Raw genomic sequence first — 22264 nt, 5'->3', positions numbered from 1 at the left:
GGGAAGGAGAGCGATACCTCTTCTCTGTGTGGGTCTTTGGGGTTTTTTGCCTTTCTGAGAGTAAGGCTATGTCTACGCTATCGCCAGATCAATGCTCCAGTAATTAGCGGGTTTAGTGACGACCCACAAAGTCGACGGCAGAGCGCTCTGTGGTTGACCCCGGTATTCCACAGGGAACGAGAAGTGTAAGGTAAGTGTAGCACAGTGTAGCCACCGCAGTAAGTTGACCTAAGCTACATTCAGCTACATTATTCAAATAGCTGGAATTGTGTGATGTACGTCGACTTACTGCGATAGTGTAGACATAGCCTCAGAAGCAGAAGAAGGAGCAGCCAGAGCACTTCTGTAGGAGGAGTAATCAGCTTGCTCAGGTCCACAATGGTCTGGATCTGAGTTTGGATGCACAGATTTTTCCACAAGGTATTCTCTCAGATGAGGCTCATGGTATTTCAACCTTCTCCTAGTAGAGGACTTGCAAATGCTGCTCTTGTCTCTTACATATCCAAATGAAGCAATGAGCGCATAACTGCCTCACGTGAAAGAGAGAATTCTTTTCTCCATAGTAATGTAGTACTGGAGCACCACCCCCAAAAACAAAGAAAAGCTTTCCCACCCAGGAACAGATAAAGGAAAGAAACACTATCCATTTACTCTAAGCCTAAACACTCAACTATTTACACATGAAAAGAGTAATGAGAAGTTAGGTGGAAAAGTGAGCTTGAGGCTCACAAGGAGCTCCAACTTATAGACACAGGCGGTGAGTAGAACCAAGAAGGGTCAGGACAGCCCAGGCCTTTATGCCCTTGTTGGAGGCATGGGGACACTCAGGGGACCAGGGCCGGCTTTAAGCCGATTCCCCAGAATCGGGCCCTGCACTTAAGAGGGTTCTGCACCTTAGGCGTCTTTTTAATTTTTTTTTTTTAATTCACCCGGCGGGAGTGTGTGTGTGTGGTCTGCTCCTCAGCTCCAGCAGCATTTCAGTGGTGGTGGGGGTCCACTCCGGGGCTTTGGTGGCATTTCAGTGGCGGAGGGTCCTTCAGTGCTGCGGAAGACCTGTAGCGGCCCCCCCCGCCACCAAAGTGCCCCCAAAGCCCCAGACTGCCACCAGGTATTCGAAGCGGGCTCCACCCTTCATAAAGCCGGCCCTGCAAGGGACATATGGCACCCCAACAAGTACTGCTGACTAAAATTCTTTGGCTCAAGTACCTTGGGCATGAACACAACTGGGGTGGATCGATACATACACAATCACTCGAAGCAGACCAATAATATATACAAGTAGACTGAGACCTATGTATGACATTTGTGCTTTTGGCAGATGAGTTTCTGGTCCTGACCAAAGGGAGAATGTCTTGCAGGCAAGACAAATAGCTTTCAACTCCAGAACACTAACACGGAGCTTTCACTTTCTACAGAGTATATGAACCTTAAAAAGGTTGGATAACAATATGAACTATTTTACCATTTCAGTCACCATCTGCAAATATTACTGTAGATGGTCAGGGAGGAGAGAAAAAAATTCCCTTAGGAGCATGTGTTATGTTTACTTTCTGCATCTTGCATGACCTGAGACATAAGTGGCTTGGGAGTAAGTAGCATCAATAAAGTATGATTCCTTTGCAATCAGTCTTATGGCGGCTGAATAAAGGTAAAACCCAGTTACACTAGTAAGGAACCTGCCTGTTGACCAAAAGAGTCTGTATACAGATATGGACACACTGATGTCTGAGTTAGATAGCAGGATTCTCTCTCCATCTCATTTTTTTTAACTGCTTTAAAACGAAAGCATCCAACGGATACATATAGCTAGTTGGACCGATATAAAAGCTGGAGTTTATTCTATGATAAAAGGTTATAAAATGAAAATGTTACTTTATAGGTGTGATGGTATGTAGCAATTTTCCTGTGCTGGGGCCAAGGAACAGCACTCCACACCAACAATTCTGAGCAATTGGAGTTCTTAATTTCAGTGGTAATCCTAGCTTTAGAAGTTAAGTGCTTTCTCACTGGGTATTGTAGCTTCCTGAGTTCTCAGGCTAGGCTAAATTTAAAATTATCTGAGAATTCTCTCTCTCCTGCCATCCATCTCCACCCTCTGACAAACAGGCTAGGGACACTGTTCTTTACCCATCCTGGCTAATCGCCATTAATGGACTTAACCTCAATGAATTTATCTAGTTCTCTTTTAAACCCTGTTATAGTCCTAGCCTTCACAACCTCCTCTGGCAAGGAGTTCCACAGCTTGACACTGCATTGTGTGAAGCAATACTTCCTTTTATTTGTTTTAAACCTGCTGCCCATTAATTTCATTTGGTGGCCCCTAGTTCTTGTATTCTGGGAACAAGTAAATAACTTTTTCTTATTCACTTTCTCCAGACCACTCATGATTTTATTAACCTCTATCATATCCCCCCTTAGTCTCCTCTTTTCTAAGGTGAAAAGTCCTAGCCTCTTTAATCTCTCCTCATATGGGACCCGTTCCAAACCCCTAAACATTTTAGTTGCCCTTCTGTGAACCTTTTCTAATGCCAGTATATCTTTTTAGAGATGAGGAGACGACATCTGTATGCAGTATTCAAGATGTGGGTGTCACAGAATGTGGGGGAGTCAGGGCCCTGAAACCTCCACTTCCTGTGATTCACCGTTGACTCTCAGCCAGCCAGTAACACAAAAGGTTTATTAGACAACAGGAACACAGTCCCAAGCAGGGCTTGTAGGTACAACCAGGACCCCTCAGTCAGGTCCCTCTAGGGGCAAGGAACTTAGACCCCAGACTTGGGGTTCCCTACCTCTTCCCAGCCAGCCCAAAATCGAAACTCAAAAACCTCTCCAGCAGGCTCTCTTCCTATGTCCAGCTTCCCAGGCAAAGGTGTTGACGCTCTCCGCCCCTCTTCCTGGCTCAGGTTACAGGCTCAGGTCCTGTCCCTCACCTAAAGTCATCCCCTGCTCTCCCATCCCCCCATGCAGACAGTCCCTACTGCATCACATGGGCATACCATGGATTTATATGAGGGCAATAAGATATTCTCCAGGATAGTAGGCCCAGATTTTTTTAGGGGTACCAACAGCAGTCCCTAGGGGATCAGGGAACTATTTTATTTTTCTTATAGGTGGCAACAGTCAATGCTGCCAGGTTCTCTGACCCAGACAATGTAAATATGTTTGGGGGCCTATAAGCCACTTACGGTAGACGTAAACCATCAAAATGTGTGATTCTCCTGAATCTGCCAGAAATCAGGAAACCTTGGTGACACTGATATAGGGGATAAAACTCCTTTAGCAACATGTACTTCCTAGACAGCGAATCATGCTGGCATCAGATCCAGTTATACTAAGCAAATATGGGAATTTGAGTATTGTTTATATTGGGCACCAAACTGCTTTGTCAAGTGGTTTACCCAAGTTAATGGTGCTGAATCTTCCTACTGACACTGCTTTGTCAAGTGGTTTACCCAAGTTAATGGTGCTGAATTTTCCTACTGACCTATGTTGGCTCATATGGATCCTGTAGACCATAGAGTTGGGTACAGTACACTTCAACTAAGGTCCACCTTAGTACTGTTTATACTGCTCCCGAGTCACTTGAAGCAAGAGTCACAGTTAATTGTGCCAAGTTCTCAGCAATAGCCCCATGCACCAAGAAGGACCTGAAGACCTAATGCTCTTTTATATTGGTGCTGGACTAGTGGTACCCTAGCTAACTGGGTCAAAACCTTAGATGACCCAGATTGTTGTGGGAACATTAATGCCATATGTAACAGGCACTGGAACACTTCCATCAAGTGGTTCACCAGGGTTCATGATGCTGGATCACAGGCACTGAACTCAGTTAACTTGGATGGATCTGAGGATGGTGCTAGGATGTTGGGGACAAACTAGATCAGCCCAGAAGGACTTGAGAACTGTGACACCAAATTGATGCCACCAGAGAGACCCAGGGATCTCAGCATCAGTGTTGTGCTGGGACCTTGGCAACATAGAGGTTGACCTGGAGGAATCTAGAAACCTTGGTGCTGCATTGACAATTCTGGGACTCTGGAATGAACAGGTTAACCCGGACACATTCAGGGATCTTGGTGCAAGCTGGCACCAGGGCCTCACCACCAGGCTCACCAGGATAAGACCAGGAAGGGGGATACTCCTTAAGCTGAGTGTCATAGATCTATACGGGGTTTGTTATATCCTGGCCTTCCTTCAGTCCCTTTTGGAAACACCCTTATTATTCACTAGGCACTGGGCTTAACTTTTTACAAGGGTGGGCCATGCAGCCCCATGGCTGCAAAACTGCACCTTCGGCCTCCAACAGCCCAGTTCTCGCTGTGCACACTTACATGGAGTTCAGAAGCCTTTAAGCTTCTGCATCTTCAAGGAGCAAAGCGACCAGTGAGTATTTTCAGTGACATGGGGCAGCCCTTTCAAAACAGTAGCATTTATTAGTCAACTGAAACACAACATCTGAGATTACTTAGGCTAGCATGGAAAAGTCAACTTAACACAGAGTTACTACTGGCAAAAGCAACTGCCTTATTACTCCATGCCTTCCTGGAATCCACCTTGTCTTTGTCTGTGGTCCTCTGTCTCCTTGTGTGTCTATCTGACCAGTTAACACAGTCATTGGAAACCTCCTGCCCCTATTCCAAGTTGCAGTCCTGCTGTTTCCACCCCCTCCTTGGCTGTCAGGTGCTCCCCTTGTCTCCATTCATATGCTGAGAGTCCTTGATAGTTCCTTCATCTATGCTTGCCTCCACCACCTAGCTCTTATTCCCTTTGTCCCAGAGGAGAATTTTAACTCCTTCAACCCCAGTGGGCAGCAGCGCAAAACGAGTGGATAAACTGAGTCACACATTGCTCATAAAAATATTACAATTCCCACCTTCTCCACACTGAGCACAGAGTCACTTGAGGCTAGCAGATGTCAAAAGTAGTTGCTGGACTTGCACACTGACAACTGGGCTTGAGTAACCTCCTTCAACAGTAGGGGTTGTGAGACAGCCCACCAGTGCCTGGTGGTCATTTCAAACTGAAGAAATTTGCACTGTTACTCTATCTAAATTGGAAATGTCCCCCAAAGGCAGAATCAAAAAAGAAAGCGACAAGTGAAAAGTTGAGGACGCTGCATGTGAGCCAAGCTTGCTGCACCTTTGGTGATGAAAAATGAATTGGAAAGTGGCTGGGGACACTCCTTCTTTAACACCCTAGTATCCTCCATGGGGGAAGTGATAAGAGGCCTCAGTGGACAATGCTTATTAGAAAAATTCTGCAGCTTGATAGCAGGGCTGCTATATACCATAAATGTGACTATGCCGAGGCCACTTAAAGAAGACCTGTAATATTATATGATTTAACATCCCTAGAACACCTTTAAAAAAACAAAAACTCGGCTCCATAAGAAGTGAGTTTTTTACCCACAAAAGCTTATGCCCAAATAAATCTGTTAGTCTTTAAAGTGCCAACAGACTCCTCGTTGCTTTTGTGGATACAGACTAACACAGCTACCTCCCTGATACAGGACATCTTTAAAGTCCCTGCTAATCTATACAACACGGGATACATCTGAACTAATCCTTCGATAGGGTGACAAGGAGAGGTACACGGGGTGCAGTCAGGCCAATTTGTATTCCATTATTGTAAGAGTGCTGGACACCTCCAGTCCTGACAAGGAAATACAGAAGATGCCTATTCTTTTACCAGCCAGATTTCCTTTTCCTAGTTAATAAACCTTCAGTTACTTTAATATAGGATTGGATACAAGTGTTGTCTTTGGTGAGAGATCTAAGGTACAATTGACCTGGGGTAAGTGACTGGGAGTAACCTGAATATTGCTGTGATTTTTGTGTAACAGACCATCTATCACAAAGGCACACTTTGCTGCAAGACAGATGGAGTGCCCAAGGGGGCTGTCTCATTTCATGGTCAGTCTGTTACAGTGCTTGAGGAATTCACACTCGACACTTGGTTGGTGAACTCTAATTATAGATCACATGACCAGTTTGAGGTTTGTGCCCTGGTTTATAACCATATGCCCTGAGGTTGGCACCCACATTCATGAGCCACTTCAGACAGCCTAACAGTCATTTTTGGTTCGATTCTTGTAGGCAGATAGGGATTAAGGCGAGGGTACAGATCTCACAGATGATTTCAGATTCCATGTGTTGTGATGGTGTGGAAGAAAGAATGGAGAGGGCTATGTGAGAAGTAGACAAATAGGGTATCTAGGCTGGTATCACTGGCAGAGTGCAGGGGTGGAGCGAAGTGAAAAGTGAAGGTGGGAAGCAGCATTCTGGACAAGTTGGCATTAGAAGCGCTGGAGCTCAGGGAGGCCAGAGGGCAGGAAGCTGGAATGGCCCTGGCCAGAGGAGATGGGACCCAGGATGGAGAATCTTAAGGTCGCAGGTGTTGCAAATGGCTATGTTGCAGAGGTGGTGATAGGAGATTTGCAGATGTCAGATTTCAGGGAAAAGATGTCACCATCCAGGCTATAGGCAATCGGTGGCAGCAGCAATCCCTCAAGGTCGATGATGATCTCTTTCATAGGTTTAATTTTTCATGGGTCCTTTAGTGACAATAGGAAATGGAGGCAAATCACTTACCCGCTTTGTCCCTGGTGGTGTATACAAGCACCCAGTTCTCTGCTCCAGGCACAGGAGGGGTCTCTGCCCAGGACACACTCGATGCAGCTCTTAAATCTCTCACAGTCTGTTGTGTTGACCTGAGTCACTTCAGTAGAGGACCCTACATACAACCAACTCTACAAAGGTAGCAAGAGAGAACAGAAGGTGAAAACCAACATTTGCAAAGTTTGGCTATGTACAAAGAGTATCTTGGGCACAACGGATGGGCTCAGGTGTGAGCTGAGCACCCAGGAGATTTTCAAAGTCGGGATTTGTTTGTGCTCAAGTTGCCCAATGAGCATTCCAAGGGAGGACAACAGGGCAAAATCTAAGTGATAGGTATCCCTCACCCTCCCGTAACAAGGTCCTCACAGAGACACAGGCTCATCCCTGAAGCCATCCAGCACCTCCTGACTTTAAAGGGGAGCAGGAGAGAGACCAGCCCATAGGAACCAGGCTCCTCTACATCCTCGACAGGGTCAGCACAGCACTTTTCTTTGCCTCTGGGTTCTCTGAGGGATGTGACTGGCATCAGCAAATTTGCTGCTTCTTTGCCTAGGGGGCTTTGAAATGATGTGACCTGCAGGGTGTGATGCTCTGTACCTCAGGGGAACACTGCACCCCCATGTTCATCCTTAGACGATTGTGTGGTATCTAATGCAAAGTTTGTCACGGAGGACTTTGGAAGGTTCATGATACACTTAGCATTGTTGTTATAGTAATGTTTCATAGATTCATAGACTCTAGGACTGGAAGGGACCTCAAGAGGTCATCAAGTCCAGTCCCCTGCCCTCATGGCAGGACCAAATACTCTCTAGACCATCCCTGATAGACATTTATCTAATCTACTCTTAAATAATCTCCAGAGATCAATTCCAAAGCTCCCTACAATTTATTCAGTGTTTAACCTACCTGACAGTTAGGAAACTTTCCTAATGTCCAATCTAAATCTCCTTGCTGCAGTTTAAGCCCATGCTTCTTGTTCTATCATTAGAGACTAAGGAAACAAGTTTTCTCCTCCTCCTGATGACACCTTTTAGATACCTGAAAACTGCTGTCATGTCCCCTCTCAGTCTTCTCTTTCCAAACTAAATAACCCAGTTTTCAGCCTTCCTTAGGTCATGTCGTCAAGATCTTGTATATTCTTTTGCTACTTCCCGGACCCTCTCCAATTCCCTCCACATCTTTCTTGAAATGCGGTGCGGTTGTAATTTCATGTACATAGTTATGAGACTGAAAATGTGTCCTCACGGCTTAAAACAAGCCCAGGCAAAAAACTCTCCAGGAGCTGAGGGGCAGTTCACACCTCATCAGGGCATGTATGGGACAGCCCCAGCCCAGCCTCACAGGAACAAAGGACACTGGCCTAGGCAGCAACAAAGGATCTGCTGGACCTCCCTTCCCTTGGTCAGTTTGGGACTGCAATGAGGTAATGTCACCTGACTCTGAAGGGGGGTGGGGGCAAGAGGGAAGAAAGAACATGATAAAAGGGAGAGATGTTTGCCATGCTCTCTCTCTCCCTTCCAACTCCATCTACAGACGCCGCCACTAAGTGACTGAAGCGCTGATCAAAGAGGAGAGCCTGGTTGAAGGGCAACCAGCCAGCCTGTGGTGAGACACATCTAAGTTTGTAAGGGCAATGAAAGTGTTTTGCTTTTATTTCATTTGACCACATCTGACTTCATGTGCTTTGACTTAGAATCACTTAAAATCTATCTTTTGTAGTTAATGAATGTGTTTGTTTATTCTACCTGAAGCAGTGCGTTTGGTTTGAAGCAAGTCAGAGACTCCCCTTGGGATAACAAGCCTGGTACATATCAATTTCTTTGTTAAATTGACAAATCATAGAAGATTAGGGTTGGGAGAGACTTTAGGAGATAATCTAGTCTAACCCTGTGCTCAAACCAGGATCAACACCAACTAAATCATCCCAGCCAGGGCTTTGTCAAGCTGGACCTTAAAAACCTCTTAAGGATGGAGATTCGACCACCTCCCTAGGTAATCCATTCCAGTGCTTCAATACCCTTCTAGTGAAATAGTGTTTCCTAATCTCCAACCTAGGCCTCCCGCACTGCAACTTGAGACCATTGCTCCTTGCTCTGAAATCTGCCACCAATGAGAACAGCCGAGCTCTATCCTCTTTGGAACCCCTGCTTAGGTAGTTAAAGGCTGCTATAAAATTCCCACTCACTCTTCTCTTCTGCAGACTAAACAAGCCCAGTTCCCTCAGCCTCTCCTTGTAAATCATGTGCCCCAGCCCCCTGATCATTTTCATTGCCCTTCGCTGGACTCTCTCCAATTTGTTCACATCCTTTCTGTAGTGTGGGGCCCAAAACTGGATGCAATACTCCAGATGTGACTTCACCAGTGCCATAGAGGGAAATAATCACTTCCCTCAATCTGCTGGCAATGCTCCTACTAATGCAGCCCAACATGCCATTAGCCTTCTTGGCAACAAGGGCACACTGCTGACTCATAACCAGCTTCTCATCCACCATAATCCCCAGGTCCTTTTCAGCAGAACTACTGCTTTGCCAGTCAGTCCCAGCCTGTAGCAGTGGATGGGATTCTTCCATCTTAAGAGCAGCACTCTGCACTTATCCTTGTTGAATCTCATCAGATTTCTTTTGGCTCAATCCTCCAATTTGTTTAGGTGACTCTGGATCTTATCCCAACCCTCCAGTGTATTTACTTCTCCCTACAGCTTAGTATCATCTGTGTACTTGCTGAGGGTTCAATCCACCCTATCATCCAGATCATTAATAAAGATGTTGAACAAAACCGGCCCCAGGACTGACCCATGGGGTACTCCGCTCGATATTGGCTGCCAACTAGATATCGAGCTGTTGATCACTACCCATTGAGCCCAACAATCTAGCCAGGTTTCTATCCACCTTATAGTCCATTAATCCAATCTAAACTTTTTTAACTTGCTGGCAAAAATACTGTGGGACACCATGTAAGGGACTGCTGAAGATTTTGTCACGGTGGTTTAGCTAAGGCTGTTCGCCTTCTCCGGGACAGGTTATTAAAGGGTGTTTTGTGCTAGCAAATGCTTTGTGCAGCTGGTTAGAACTGCCCAGCCTGGGAAGCCGGTGTGTTTAGAAAAGCCTGGCCCTTTGCCATTAAAGATAGTTCAGTTGTGGGAAAGCTCCCACATGCCTATGTATGAGTTTTTTTACATGCTATTAGCTTTAAGTTATATTTAGTAGGACCTGTCTTGCTGTTTTGGACTCGTTCCCTGCTTTGAATTAGCAACGTGTTGAGTCCTCGTTGCGCGTGTGTTTTCTTTACCTTCATTAAAAGCCATAGCACTCACTGTGTGTGTGTGTGTGTGTCTCGTCCCTGCAGAGCACTTAGGCACGTAACACACCATATCAAAAGCTTTGCTAAAGTCAAGATATATCACGTCCACTGCTTTCCCCATATCCATAGAGCCAGTTATCTCATCATAGAAGGCAATCAGGTTGGTTAGGCATGACTTGCCCTTGGCGAATCCATGTTGACTATTCCTGATCACTTTCCTCTCCTCCAAGTGCTTCAAAATGGTTTCCTTGATGACCTGCTCCATGATTTTTCCAGGGACTGAGGTGAGGCTGATCGGTCTGTAGTCCTCCGGGTTCTCCTCCTTCCCTTTTTTAAAGATGGGCGCTATATTTGCATTTTTCCAATCATCCAGGACCTCCCCCGATTGCCATGAGTTTTCAAAGATAACGGCCAATAGCTCTGCAATCACATCCGCCAACTCCTTTAGCACCCTCGGATGCAGTGCATCCAGCCCCATGGACTTGTGCATGTCCAGCTTTAACCTGTTATTTCACCACTGGGGGCTGCTCACATCCTCGCCATACTGTGCTGCCCAGTGCAGCTGTGTGGGAGCTGACCTTGTCTGTGAAGACTGAGGCAAAAAAAGCATTGAGTACTTCAGCTTTTTCCACATCTGTCACTAGGTTGCCTCCCCTATTCATTAAGGGTCCCACACTTTCCGTGACCTTTCTCTTTTTGCTAACGTACCTGTAGAAACCCTTCTTGTTACCCTTCACATCCCTTGCTAGCTGTAACTCCAGTTGTGTTTTGGCCTTCCTGATTACACCCCTGCATGCTCGAGCAATATTTTTATACGCTTTCCAGTCATCTATCCAAGTTTCCACATCTTGTAAGCTTCCTTTTTTGTGTTTAAATTCAGCAAAGATTTCACTGTTGAGCCAAGCTGGTTGCCTGCCATATTTGCTATTCTTTCAGCACATTGGGATGGTCTGTTCCTGCGCCCTTAATAAGGCTTCTTTAAAATACAGCCAGCTCTCCTGGACTCCTTTCCCCCTCATATCAGCCTCCCAAGGGATCCTGCCCATCAGTTCCTAAGGGAGTCAAAGTCTGCTTTTCTGAAGCCCAGGATCTGTATTTTGCTACTCTCCTTTCTTCCTTTTGTGAGGATCCTGAACTCAATCATCTCATGGTCACTGCTGCCTAGGTTGCCACCTACTTCTACTTCCCCTACCAATTCTTCCCTATTTGTAAGCAGCAGGTCTAGAGGAGAACAGCCCCGGTTGGTTCCTCCAGTAGTTGTACCAGGAAGTTGTCCCCAACACTCTCCAAAAACTTCCTGGATTGTCTGTGCACTGTTGTATTGCTCTCCCAGCAGATGTCAGAGTGATTGAAGACACCCATTAGAACCAGGGCTTGTGTTCTGGAAACTTCAGTTAATTGTCGGAAGAAAGCCTTGTCTACCTCATCCTCCTGGTCCGGTGGTCTATAGCACACACCCACATCACCACCACCCTTGTTGCTCTTGCTTCTAAACTTAACTCAAAGACTCTCAACAGGCTTTTTCTCCAGTTTCATACTGGAGCTCTGAGCAATCATACCACTCTCTTACATACAGTGCAACTCCTCCACCTTTCCTTTCCTGCCTGTCCTTCCTGAACAGTTTATACCCATTCATGACAATGCTCCAGTCATGTGAGCTACCCCACCAAGTTTCTGTTATTCCAATCACATCATGGTTCTTTAACTGTGCCAGGACTTCCAATTCTTCTTGCTTGTTTCTCAGACTTCTTGCATTCGTGTACATGCACCTAAGATAACTAGCCAATTGCCCTGCTTTCTCAGAATGAATAAGGAGGCCCCCTCACTGCACCCTCCTCCTTGTGTTTCCTCCTGGTATCCCACTTCCCTACTTACCTCAGGGCTTAGATCACTGTCCCCTGGTGAACCTAGTTTAAAGCCCTCCTCACTAAGTTACAAGCCTGCCTGTGAAGATGCTCTTCCCTCTCTTCATTAGGTGGATCCCATCTCTTTCTAGCAATCCTTCTTCCTGGAACAACATCCTGTGGTTGAGGAATCCAAAGCCCTCTCTCCGACACCACCTGCGTAACCACACATTTACCTCCACAATTTGAAGGTCCCTACCTGGGCCTTTTCCTTCAACAGGGAGGATGGATGAGAACAACACTTGCGCCTCAAATGCCTTTATCCTTCTTCCCAGAACCATATAGTCTGCAGTGACCTGCTCAAGGTCATTCTTGGCAGTATCACTGGTGCCCGTGTGGAGCATCGTGGTGCCCTCGAACTCATACAAACTTGCAGCATTCAGTGGGCATAACTGGACACTGCAAGATGAAGGTTCCTAGGGTTGTGTCTGGGACCAGAGATATTGGTTAGCTGCACAATCCATAATCGGTTGCACAATCCAAGCAGCGGCTGGCCAAAAGTGCTCACTCATGTAGCTGGGAGCAGCTTACATGCTAGAGGCTGTGTGGGAACAACCCAGGAGTGGGGGTTCTCACAGCAGAGCAGGGTAAGGCTGGCTCCCAGAGCTGAGGATTGGAGTGACCTAGCAGATCACCGGTCCAGATAACACCAGGGGAACATCACAGTGGTGCAGCAAGCAGGGTATATGTATGGCTTGTTACATCACACAGGGTACATGAACTTCTAGATCCAGTGGAATTTTCCATCAGTGTGGGGAACTGCACTGTCCTCCCCAGGGGTCCAAGGAGAGAACATAGGACACTTCCCTGCTCCATGAATATGATGGATAGATGTGACATGCAGAGGTTGATAACTTCTCTAATAACTAAATACTCAGGCTGCTCTATGTAACAAATAAAGGGTAAGTTTCCTTCGACATGGTCCGGGGCCAGAAGATGACTTGATAAACTCAGAGTAGAAGTAAGAGGCAAATATTTTGTTTAATAGTGAGGGGAATTAATCACTGGAACAACTGACCGAGGGATGTGATGCATTCTCCATCACTTGGAGTCTTTAGATCCAGGCCTGGCTCTCCACAGGATCTTCTCTAGCTCAAACAGAAATTATGGGCTGGATGCAGGAATCACTGGGTGAGGTTTTCTGGCCAGTGCTACACAGGAGGTCAGATTACATGAGCAGAGATCCCTTCTGCCCTTGAAATCTGTACATCTGGGAATCTCTTACACCCCAGTGACCAGGTCCCTCCCCACCCCATTGATTTCTGAGGCTTTTCTATCATTTGACAGGCTGGTGTGATCATTATGCCATCCCCATCAACACCATGCACCCCTTGCTGAAGTATCTTGAGCAGCCTTGGTGGCAAAGTGCAACGGGGAAGCAGTGACATTTAGAAACAGGGAGTACAGCATCACAGCCACAAGGTCCCCTAAGGCCGAGGCACCAGGCGCTCAGTGCTGATAGTAGATTTTCAAAGACCAAGCACTGCCCACATTGTGCTTTGAAAAATTTCCATGCAGTCTGAGAGACTAAATCTGGGCCTCTAGAAGGGTCCCTTTGACAATCCTCATGCACCTACAGCATGCACTGCATGTAGGCTCTATAACCCCATGAGCCTCTGGGTGCCTCTCCTGCATAGGTCTTTGCATTTCTCCCACGTCGTGCAGTTTCCTGTCACTTCCTTCACAAATCAGGCAGGGATCAGCCAATGGGACACTCCTCCTCTCTGGTGTGAGGAGGAGTGCAATACAACAAATGGAATATAGCCAGCCACTTGAATAACGTTTTGAGTGGGAGTTGTCTCTCTGGGGATGGGTGGAGGGGGAAGTGAGAGGGGTGCAAGAGCTGAGACTCAGCAAACTGCGCAATGAATAGGAAGACATCCTCAAACAGGAACTCCCAAGGGAGATAGAGCAGAGCCAGCTCAGTGTTAGCACCTCCAGCAGACAACAACTTGCTGTACTGCAGCAGCAAGAAAGGAGCTGGACGGGGTCACAGCCACATCTCTTCAACTAAAAATTTGGATTCACAAAGGAGCATGTGCCCAGCCCAATAGAAATTGCTCTTCTAAGAGCTCCAGTTCAGTGCCAAGCATGGATCCATCCATATGGTAACTCTCAGAAGAGCAATCTATGACCTAGGTACAGAGAGAACTGAACAGTCTCCTGCCTATGAGGTGAAAAGATTAAGGGTGTGATCATTAGGGCAGAGAAGTGTAATGTATCGTGGGGAATGTCCACTCACAGCTGAACAAAACGCTCCCGGAGACTAGAGGAACAGCCTGTATACCTGCAAGGACCTGAGAAAGGAACTGCAGATAGGGCCAACGCAGCTGATCTGTCTTCCCACCTCACACTGAGTCTGGGATTGGGAAGTTGGCCCAAGGTACCTGAGAAATTCTCTCTCTGCCTTGGATGACACCATGACACCTATATACCCCGATTCCCTGGAATCGGGCCCATGCCTAAGAGGGCCCCACGCCTTAGACGCCTTTTTAATTTTTTTTTTTTTTTTTACATACCTGGCGGCGGTCCGGGTCTTCGGCGGCGGGAGGTCCCTCACTCGGTCTGGGCCTTTGGTGGTATTTTGGTGGCAGGGGGGTCTTTCAGTGCCGGGGAAGACCCAGAGTGAGTGAAGGACCCCCTGCCGCAAAGTGTCGCCAAAGACCTGGACTGCCGCTGGGTATTCGAATCGGGCCCCACAGTTCCTAAAGCCGGCCTGTATATATTGCTGGAGCTGCCAGCCACAAAGGGAAGCCCCATGAGCATAAGGATAGCACTTTTGTGACCAGTAGCCCACAGCTGCAGGAGTCACTCCCTGCACAAATCTCAGTGCTGCCAGGACCACATATTAAACTCACGTGATCATCATTCCTACAGCAACCAGCCGACACGGACGGCGGAAGAAAAACAAGATTCCATGGAACTTCTAATATATAACCTGTAAGATGTACAGTTGCCATGGTGCTGAGCACAGTATAAGCACTCAGGCAGATAACCGGGGGGTCTGGATAAGAGAGGAATCTATTACCCTCACCAACAGGGAGCAATGGAACCCAGTAAACCTCATTTGCCAGTGAATCACGGATAAGGAAGGCTGGGGCCAGGCAGTCACTTTTTGGATTTGATCCACCAGACCCCCATTTTCCCACCCTGTACGTGTTGTTTCCTTTTCAAATACCATGTGTCCATCAGTGCTTGGAACATGCCAGCCTAACCAGAGCTAGCTCCAGGCACCCAGGGGCTTGTTCTCTCACCTCGTGGAGCTGCAGGTTCTGAATTGGCTGGGGCTCTGGGAACAGTGTCAGATCCTCAATGATGACAGCTTTTTGGGCAATCTTCACTGCTTTATGCAAATGTCCATCCTCTGCAAAGGAAAGGCCAGACCAGGGGAAGAGATTAGATCAGCACCACCATCTGGTGCCACAGCAGCACAGACAAGCTCCACAACTGTCCCTTCCCAAAAGGGCCTCAGCTCCCCTGCCAGGGGGTGGCCATTCTTGCTCTCACCTCAGATAGCTGACCCTCAGCCTTCATCTCAAGCCCTCCCTGACACCTCCTCTCTCCATCCACTGTGGACAACATCAGCATCTGCCTGTCACTCAGTCCCATAATGCAGAGGTCCCCTTTTACTCTGGATGTGAGGACCTAGAGAGAGGTCATACCATGTCCATGTCTCGCAGATTCTTTCTACATAATGTCTCTAAAATATGGACTCTCCTACCCACCCACACGGCTAAAATTCTCATCTGGGCTCTGGTTCTCGCACGTCTCCATTACTGAACATCCTTCTCCCTGGCCTCGACAAATGTAGTCTTGCCCAATGCACACCATTCAAAATACTGCTGCAAAGATTGTTTTCCTAGCCCATTGCTTTTGACCATGCTAGGCCCTCCCCGCATACCTCCACTGGTTCCCCCTTTTCTGTCACTTCAGACATATGCCCTTGTCTTTGCTTTCAAGCCCCTTTGCAACCTATTCCCGCTCTACCTATCATCTCTCATTAACTACTGAAATGCTGACTCCTGCTCCGAGTCAGACCATCATGCCAGCTTCCACCTCCCACTTGTTACGTTTTCAAACAAACATTTTGTGCCTTCTCCCCTGTTACCCCCACACTTGGGAGATGATCACAGTAAACAACCCCCAAACTAACTCATTATCCTCCTTCAAAACCCTCCTTTGCTGTGAAGTCTAGAAAAAAATTGACAATCGTGCTAGTGTGCTGAGCCCACTTCCTACCATGCTGACCAATACTGTCTGTTTCTTGGTACTCCCCCCTCAGTCTGTCTGTGTCCATCTCTTGTGTTATTCTTAGACTGTAAGCTCCTTGGGGCAGGGGCGTGTTTGTTCTGCATTTGTACAGTGCCTAGCACCATGGGGTCCAGATCCATGACTGGGCTCCCAGGAGCTACAATACAAATAATCAATCATCTCTCCACTCCATGTGGCTGCTCCCAGGTGACTGCACCTGATTTATAGCCATACCCTCCCAACCTGTGCCCATTCTTTCCCTGTGCCTGTCCACTTCTGTCTCCACCCAGTGCTGCCATCTCCCTCACCAGTCCCCAGGTACAGCATATCATATTCCTGCCCAGAGACGCTTCTGACACGATGTACTGCAATTCTGAGGTACTGTGTGTCCAGCTTGACCAACACGGGCCCCATTTCCAGTGGGTGAACAACCTGGTCCATGAGAGGATGATCTCGGACAAATGTCAGAACACGGTCAGGCAGCGCCAGCGAGGAGCCAAAGCCAGTCAGCTTCATGCTCTTGGTAATGCACTGCAGGTAAAAAACAGGAAGACAGACATGTTCAAATGACCTGGGCAGCAGAACACCTGGACTGGATGTTGTTTCCTAGTCAGAAACTGGTAATTCCACTCCTTCAGCACCCTCTGGATCTTCTGAATACAAGGAATGGTGCATATGGGGTTTCATACACACAGTAGCAAATCATCTTGTGTTTCAGCAAATTCCACTGGGACTGGGGCTAACTCCACAATGGCCCATTCAGGCTTTTAAGGCACATCTTAGAGCAACAAAGGGACTACTTAGCTGTCCTTACAAACAGGTCACAAAGGTATCTACAGGCTAATGACTGAATAGGGAGATGGTTAATAGCTTAACTAAGCATCTGAGAAAGGGGGTTATAATGAGAAGCATTAGAAACCACTGCCATATCAGCCTACAACAAATCCTCCCCAGATAAAATCTGCCCTCTCACAGAGACAATCAGTTATTTTTGGCCATTATAATTACTAATTTTGGGACTTCAGTGTTTTGCCATTTTCACCTTTGCTGTATTTGTGCATTTTGCCTAGAAAGTTTTACTTGTAATTAATTTTTATATATTTTTAAAGTATGTTTTTTTGCCCAGGAATTTTTAAAGTATTGGTGTTTTGCCTTGAGTGCTTTATTAAGCACTTCTGATAAAATCAGTTAATTTTTTAAAGAGGCATTCTGTTATAGTAGCACTTTTTTTAATAGGAAGTTACAGTAGCAACTTTTGCGCGACCTGCAATTGCAGGATTGAGCACAGCGCTTGCTGGCCTGCACAAGTGTACATGAGATTAACAAACGCTAGCGTCCCACCTCTCATTCAATGTTACCCCTTCCGAGCGGTTAGGTTGCGACCCAACACTGCTTGGTTTGACTGATGTTTTGGCTGAATCGCTCCTCACTCAGCGCGCCAATTTGTTGATAAATTGGGCACAATTAACCATACTTTGGTTTGTTAGAGACAAATAACCAACGTTAGTTAGGTTTATTGCTATAAGCCATTATAATATAATACAGGAAAAAAGGTTTTATACCAGGGTGGGCAAACTTTTTGGCCTGAGGGCCACATTGGGGTATGGAAACTGCATGGCAGGCCATGAATGCTCACAAAATTGGGGGTAGAGGTGCGGGAGGAGGTAAGGGCTCCAGCTGGGAGTGCGGGCTCTGGGGTGGGGCCAGAAACGAGGAGTTCAGGGTGCAGGGGGGTTAGGCTCTGGGGTGGGGGGTGAGGCTGGGCCTGAGGGGTTTGGAGGGCGGGAGGGGGATCAGGGCTGGGGCAGGCTGTTGGGGCGGGGAGGGTGAGGGCTCTGGCTGGGGGTGCGGGCTCTGAGGTGGGGTTTGAGGTACAAGAGGAGGCTCTGGGCTAGGATCAGGGCTGGCTCCAGGGTTTTTGCCCCCCCAAGTGTGTGTGTGGGTGGAAGCCTCAATCATGATCAGCACCTGCTCCACCACACCACTTTTTTCTGCGGTGGCAATTTGGCAGCTGGTCCTTCCCTCTGAGAGGAACCGAGGGACTCGCCACCGAAGTGCCCAACGTGCCGCCCCAAGCACCTGCTTGCTGAGCTGGTGCCTGGAGCCGGCCCTGGCTGGGATCAAGGGTGGGAGGGGGAGATCAGGACTGTGGCAGGGGATTGGAGTGCAGGGGGTGCTCAGTGGTGCAGGCTTTGGGCGGCGCTTACTGGAAGCATGTTCCCCCTCCGGCTCCGAGGCATGGCCAGATGGCTCTGCAAGCTTCCCCCTCCACAGGCACCATCCATGGAACCACGGCCAATGGGAGCTACAGGGTTGGTGACTGCGGATGGCACAGTGTGCAGAGCCGCCTGGTCATACGTCCGCGTACTACGTAGGAGACGGAATGGGGTCATGCCGGCTGCTTCCTAGGAGCCGCGCAGAGCGGAGCAAACCCCCAGACATCGCTCCCTGTCTGGAGCGCTGGAGTGGGGCAAACCTCCAAACCTGCTCCCCAGTGGGAGCTGACGGCTGGATGTGGCCCATGGGCTATAGTTTGCCCACCTCTGTTTTATACAAAGCAGTCTCCAGGAAGCCACCTCATGCAGTGTTGTTACATTTACTTTATAGAATCACGGAATCATAGAATATCAGGGCTGGAAGGGACCTCAGGAGGTCATCTAGTTCAACCCCCTGCTCAGAGCAAGACCAATTCCCAACTAAATTATCTCAGCCAAGGGCCTTGTCAAAGCCTGACCTTAAAAACCTCTAAGGAAGGAGATTCCACCACCTCCCTAGGTAACCCATATCCAGTGCTGATTATCACCCTCCTAGTTGAAAGTTTTCCTAATATCCAACCTAAACCATCCCCGCTGCAACTTGAGACCTTACACTTGTCTGTCTGTTATGGATGAAATGGACTCCCAAAGTTACACCCTAAAGCCATTTTATATAGTCCTACCTGATTACAAGTAAAAGGTATTGTGTACATATGTGAAACTAAATTAACCATTAGGTTTACTTTTATTTTTTTTTTTTTAAATAACTTGATGTAAACCTTATCATTTTATTCATACACATTGCATTTAGTACCAGGTAGATACTACTCTTCTAGTTGACTAGGGTAGAACAATTATCTGTTATGTCCTCTTCCTTTGGAATTCCAGCACAGGCCTGGTGAGAGTAACTTTCTTTTGCTCCTATAGGTAAAGCACTCATCTGTACCAATTTTGACAGCTTTTTATTTGCTTAAGCCAACACATATTTTAAGTATCAGAGTAGCTGTTACTTCTGGATCTGTAAAAGCAGCAAAGAGTCCTGTGCACCTTTGACTAACAGACTGATGGAGGAGCATGAAGGTCCACATCTGACCACTTTTCACTTACTTTAGTGGAAGACAAAGGTATATGGACCTTAGCATAAAGTTACAGGTATATAATAAATAATATAGCCCAATTAGGCTATCATAACCGCTATAATTGTAGTTACAACGGGCATATGAATAATAGGATAGATAATGTGTCAATAATGATATGGTACACTACTTAATATGATTACAATATATATGCAGCATAACGTTAGTCACAGAGCCAGCCCAAGCGTTTTCGCTGACCAAGCAGAGGTGAAAAAAAAAAGCACGCAATTTGGCAGACACTCGTGCAGCTCTACCGCCGCTGCTTCATTCTTCAATGGCAATTTTAGGCAGCAGGTCCTTCTCTGAGAGAGGACGAGGCCACATCTAATAACTAACAGCGCGAAAATCGATTTAGATACGCAATTCAGCTACAAGAAATAGCATTAGCTGAAATCGAATATCTAAAATCGATTTACTATACCCGTCTTCACGCGCGGTGAATCGGATCGGCACGCTCGCCATACGTCGATTCTGAACCTCCGTTTGTTTTGGTGAGTTCCGAATCGATCTAAGCGGCTCTGGGACGGATAAATTATCCCGTCCAGATCAGACGCGATATATCGATCCCCGAGCAATCGATTTTAACGCGCCGATACGGCGCGTAGTCTAGACGGGGTGTGAGGGACCTGCCACTGAATTGCCGCTGAAGAGCCAGATGTGCCGCCCCTTTCTATTGGCTGCCCCAAGCACCTGCTTGCTGTGCTAGTGCCTGGAGCCGGCCCTGTTTGTCAACACCTCCCTCACTGCCCCACCCAGTGTTCTAGGCCAAAGCCTGAAGTCCACAGTCCTGTTCATGAAAAAGAAAAAAAGAAGAGATCTGTATCTGTCAGCACCGTTCTCATCACTTACTGCGCCTGGCCGTGGCTCAGGGACGTCCTCACCCATGACACTTGTCCACTTGTCACAGTCATGTTTAAATTCCTTGAAACGGCCGTTCATGGCTTTCTGGATGTCCCGAACGCTGTAGGCACAGACAGCTGAGACCTGCCCACCATCCCTGAAGGAGAAACAGAAAGAGAGGTTAATTAGCTGTAAGAGAAGCTTTGAGCAGATTGTCAGGGGAGAATCCTCAGACTCCGAGTGGCATCATAGAATGACTTGTGTGAAGTTAAATAAGGAGTGTGGCCCATACAACCTCTCAAGTTTCTATTTAGCATATCAAAAAGAAGATTTAGAGGTGACTTGATTACAGCATATAAACACCATCATGGAGGAAAAATGGCAGGTACTAAAGGGCACTTTAATCTAGCAGAGAAAAGCATAAGAAGACTCAGTGGCTTGATTCTGGAGGCAGATAATTCAAATTAGAAGTTAGGGACAATAAAAAAAACAAACAACAGATTAGCCGTTGGACCAAAGTATCATGGGCAGTGGTGAATTCTCCAGCTCTTGATGTTTTCAGATCAGTACCAGATGCCTTTATGGAAAGTGTGCCTTAGTCACACACCATACGGGGTAACTGAGTGAATGTAATGGCCTGTGATGTACAGGAGGTCACAATAGGTGACCTAATGGCCCCTTTTGGCCTTAAACTCTATGAATCCAGTTATAGGCATTATCAGCAGAGATATGCACTTTGGGGAAATTCACTCATGAGCGGTAAGAAACCCCTAAAGAGCAGGGAATGAAGAAGATATTTAGATAAGTGACTAAAAAATTGCTCTCCTGAACCAGGCACCAGATCTCAAAGCTAGGACAAAAGTGATGCTATGAAGGTAAGAACTGAGCTCTGTATTTTTCTACACTGAGGACATTACAGAAGGCAAGCCTTGTAAGACACCTTGGTTGCAATGGCATGGGATATCTGCTAACCCACAGCACGTTCCTACAGAGGATTTGACCCAGTGGGATCTATCTATCAGGAGGAAATAGCCTGTCCCCTAACTCTACTTGGGGGATTATTCCATTAGGTAACAGTTAGGAGCACTTTTAATGTCATGCATATACGTGTGTCAGGGTGTACACTAACCTCCATTGAAGGGGAATGATTTGGGGAAGACAAGTGCAAATCAGTAACCACATTAGGGAAGAAATTGGGGTGTGGGCCCATTACCCATTTGTCTTCAGCGAAAGTTGTGTAAGTAGGGCTCAGCGGTAAAGGACAGGACTCTCTAGTTCTCCTGGCAGATGTGTCACCATAAAACATTATAACAGTAGATGCAGAAAACCTGGCACAGGCAAAGGCAGCTTTGCCTATCAAATCCAGGGATCCCAAGTATCAGAACTACGTATCACAGTGTGGCACTGTTGCAGAACTCGGGACAGGTCTTGTTTGATAAAATGGTTATTTTCCTGTATTGTAGCTGTTGTACTTCAAGATGTGTTGTGTCTCTCTTCTCCTTTGGTGTGGGCGCACCCAGTGTGCTCAAGCCAAAGAGTTCATGACACAGCATGTGCCCTGCACCTCCTGACTAGGGTGGTCAGGTGTCCAGTTTTTGACTGGAAAGTCCAGTAAAAAAGGGGACCAGACACCAAAAGTCAGATTACTGTGGATGGGGGAGGGAGGGGAGGGGAGGCACCCGGTCATCAACCTGCACCAACCCCTGCTCAGCCGGGGCTGCATCCTACCTGCATAACATGGGCAGGCAGCAGGCTCCACATCAGGCTGCAGCTCCTGTCCCAGCCCCAGAATGGAGGGAGCCCAGCTGGGGAGAGGGAGGGAGGTGGAGAGGATTGAACAACCAGGAAGGGGGAGAGAGGAGAGCAGTGAGTGACTGGGGAAGAGGCAGGACAGGGGGAAGGGCCTAGGGGGAAAAGAGGTGGTGCGCATGGAGAGTGTTGTGTGCGCGAGAAGCGCGCCG

The 22264-nt window shown here is 47.3% G+C and overlaps 1 protein-coding gene across 1 annotated transcript in view; it reads right to left on the bottom strand.

Annotated features, from left to right (window-relative positions):
* Positions 1-22264, bottom strand: part of SEMA4F (ssemaphorin 4F) — a 224451-nt gene that overhangs the window by 17480 nt on the left and 184707 nt on the right. Inside the window, exons 9-12 of the mRNA XM_075066742.1 lie at positions 20313-20460; positions 16381-16603; positions 15076-15185; positions 6591-6748 (exon numbers count right to left, since the gene is read on the bottom strand). Of these exons, the coding sequence (XP_074922843.1) occupies positions 6591-6748; positions 15076-15185; positions 16381-16603; positions 20313-20460 (639 nt within the window). The remainder of the gene's footprint in view (positions 1-6590; positions 6749-15075; positions 15186-16380; positions 16604-20312; positions 20461-22264) is intronic.

The sequence above is a fragment of the Chelonoidis abingdonii genome, chromosome 5 (assembly GCF_003597395.2).
Source record: "Chelonoidis abingdonii isolate Lonesome George chromosome 5, CheloAbing_2.0, whole genome shotgun sequence".
Lineage (NCBI taxonomy): Eukaryota > Metazoa > Chordata > Testudines > Testudinidae > Chelonoidis > Chelonoidis abingdonii.
Note: the sequence above shows the minus strand (reverse complement) of the source record. Positions and strands in the feature narration are given on the sequence as shown.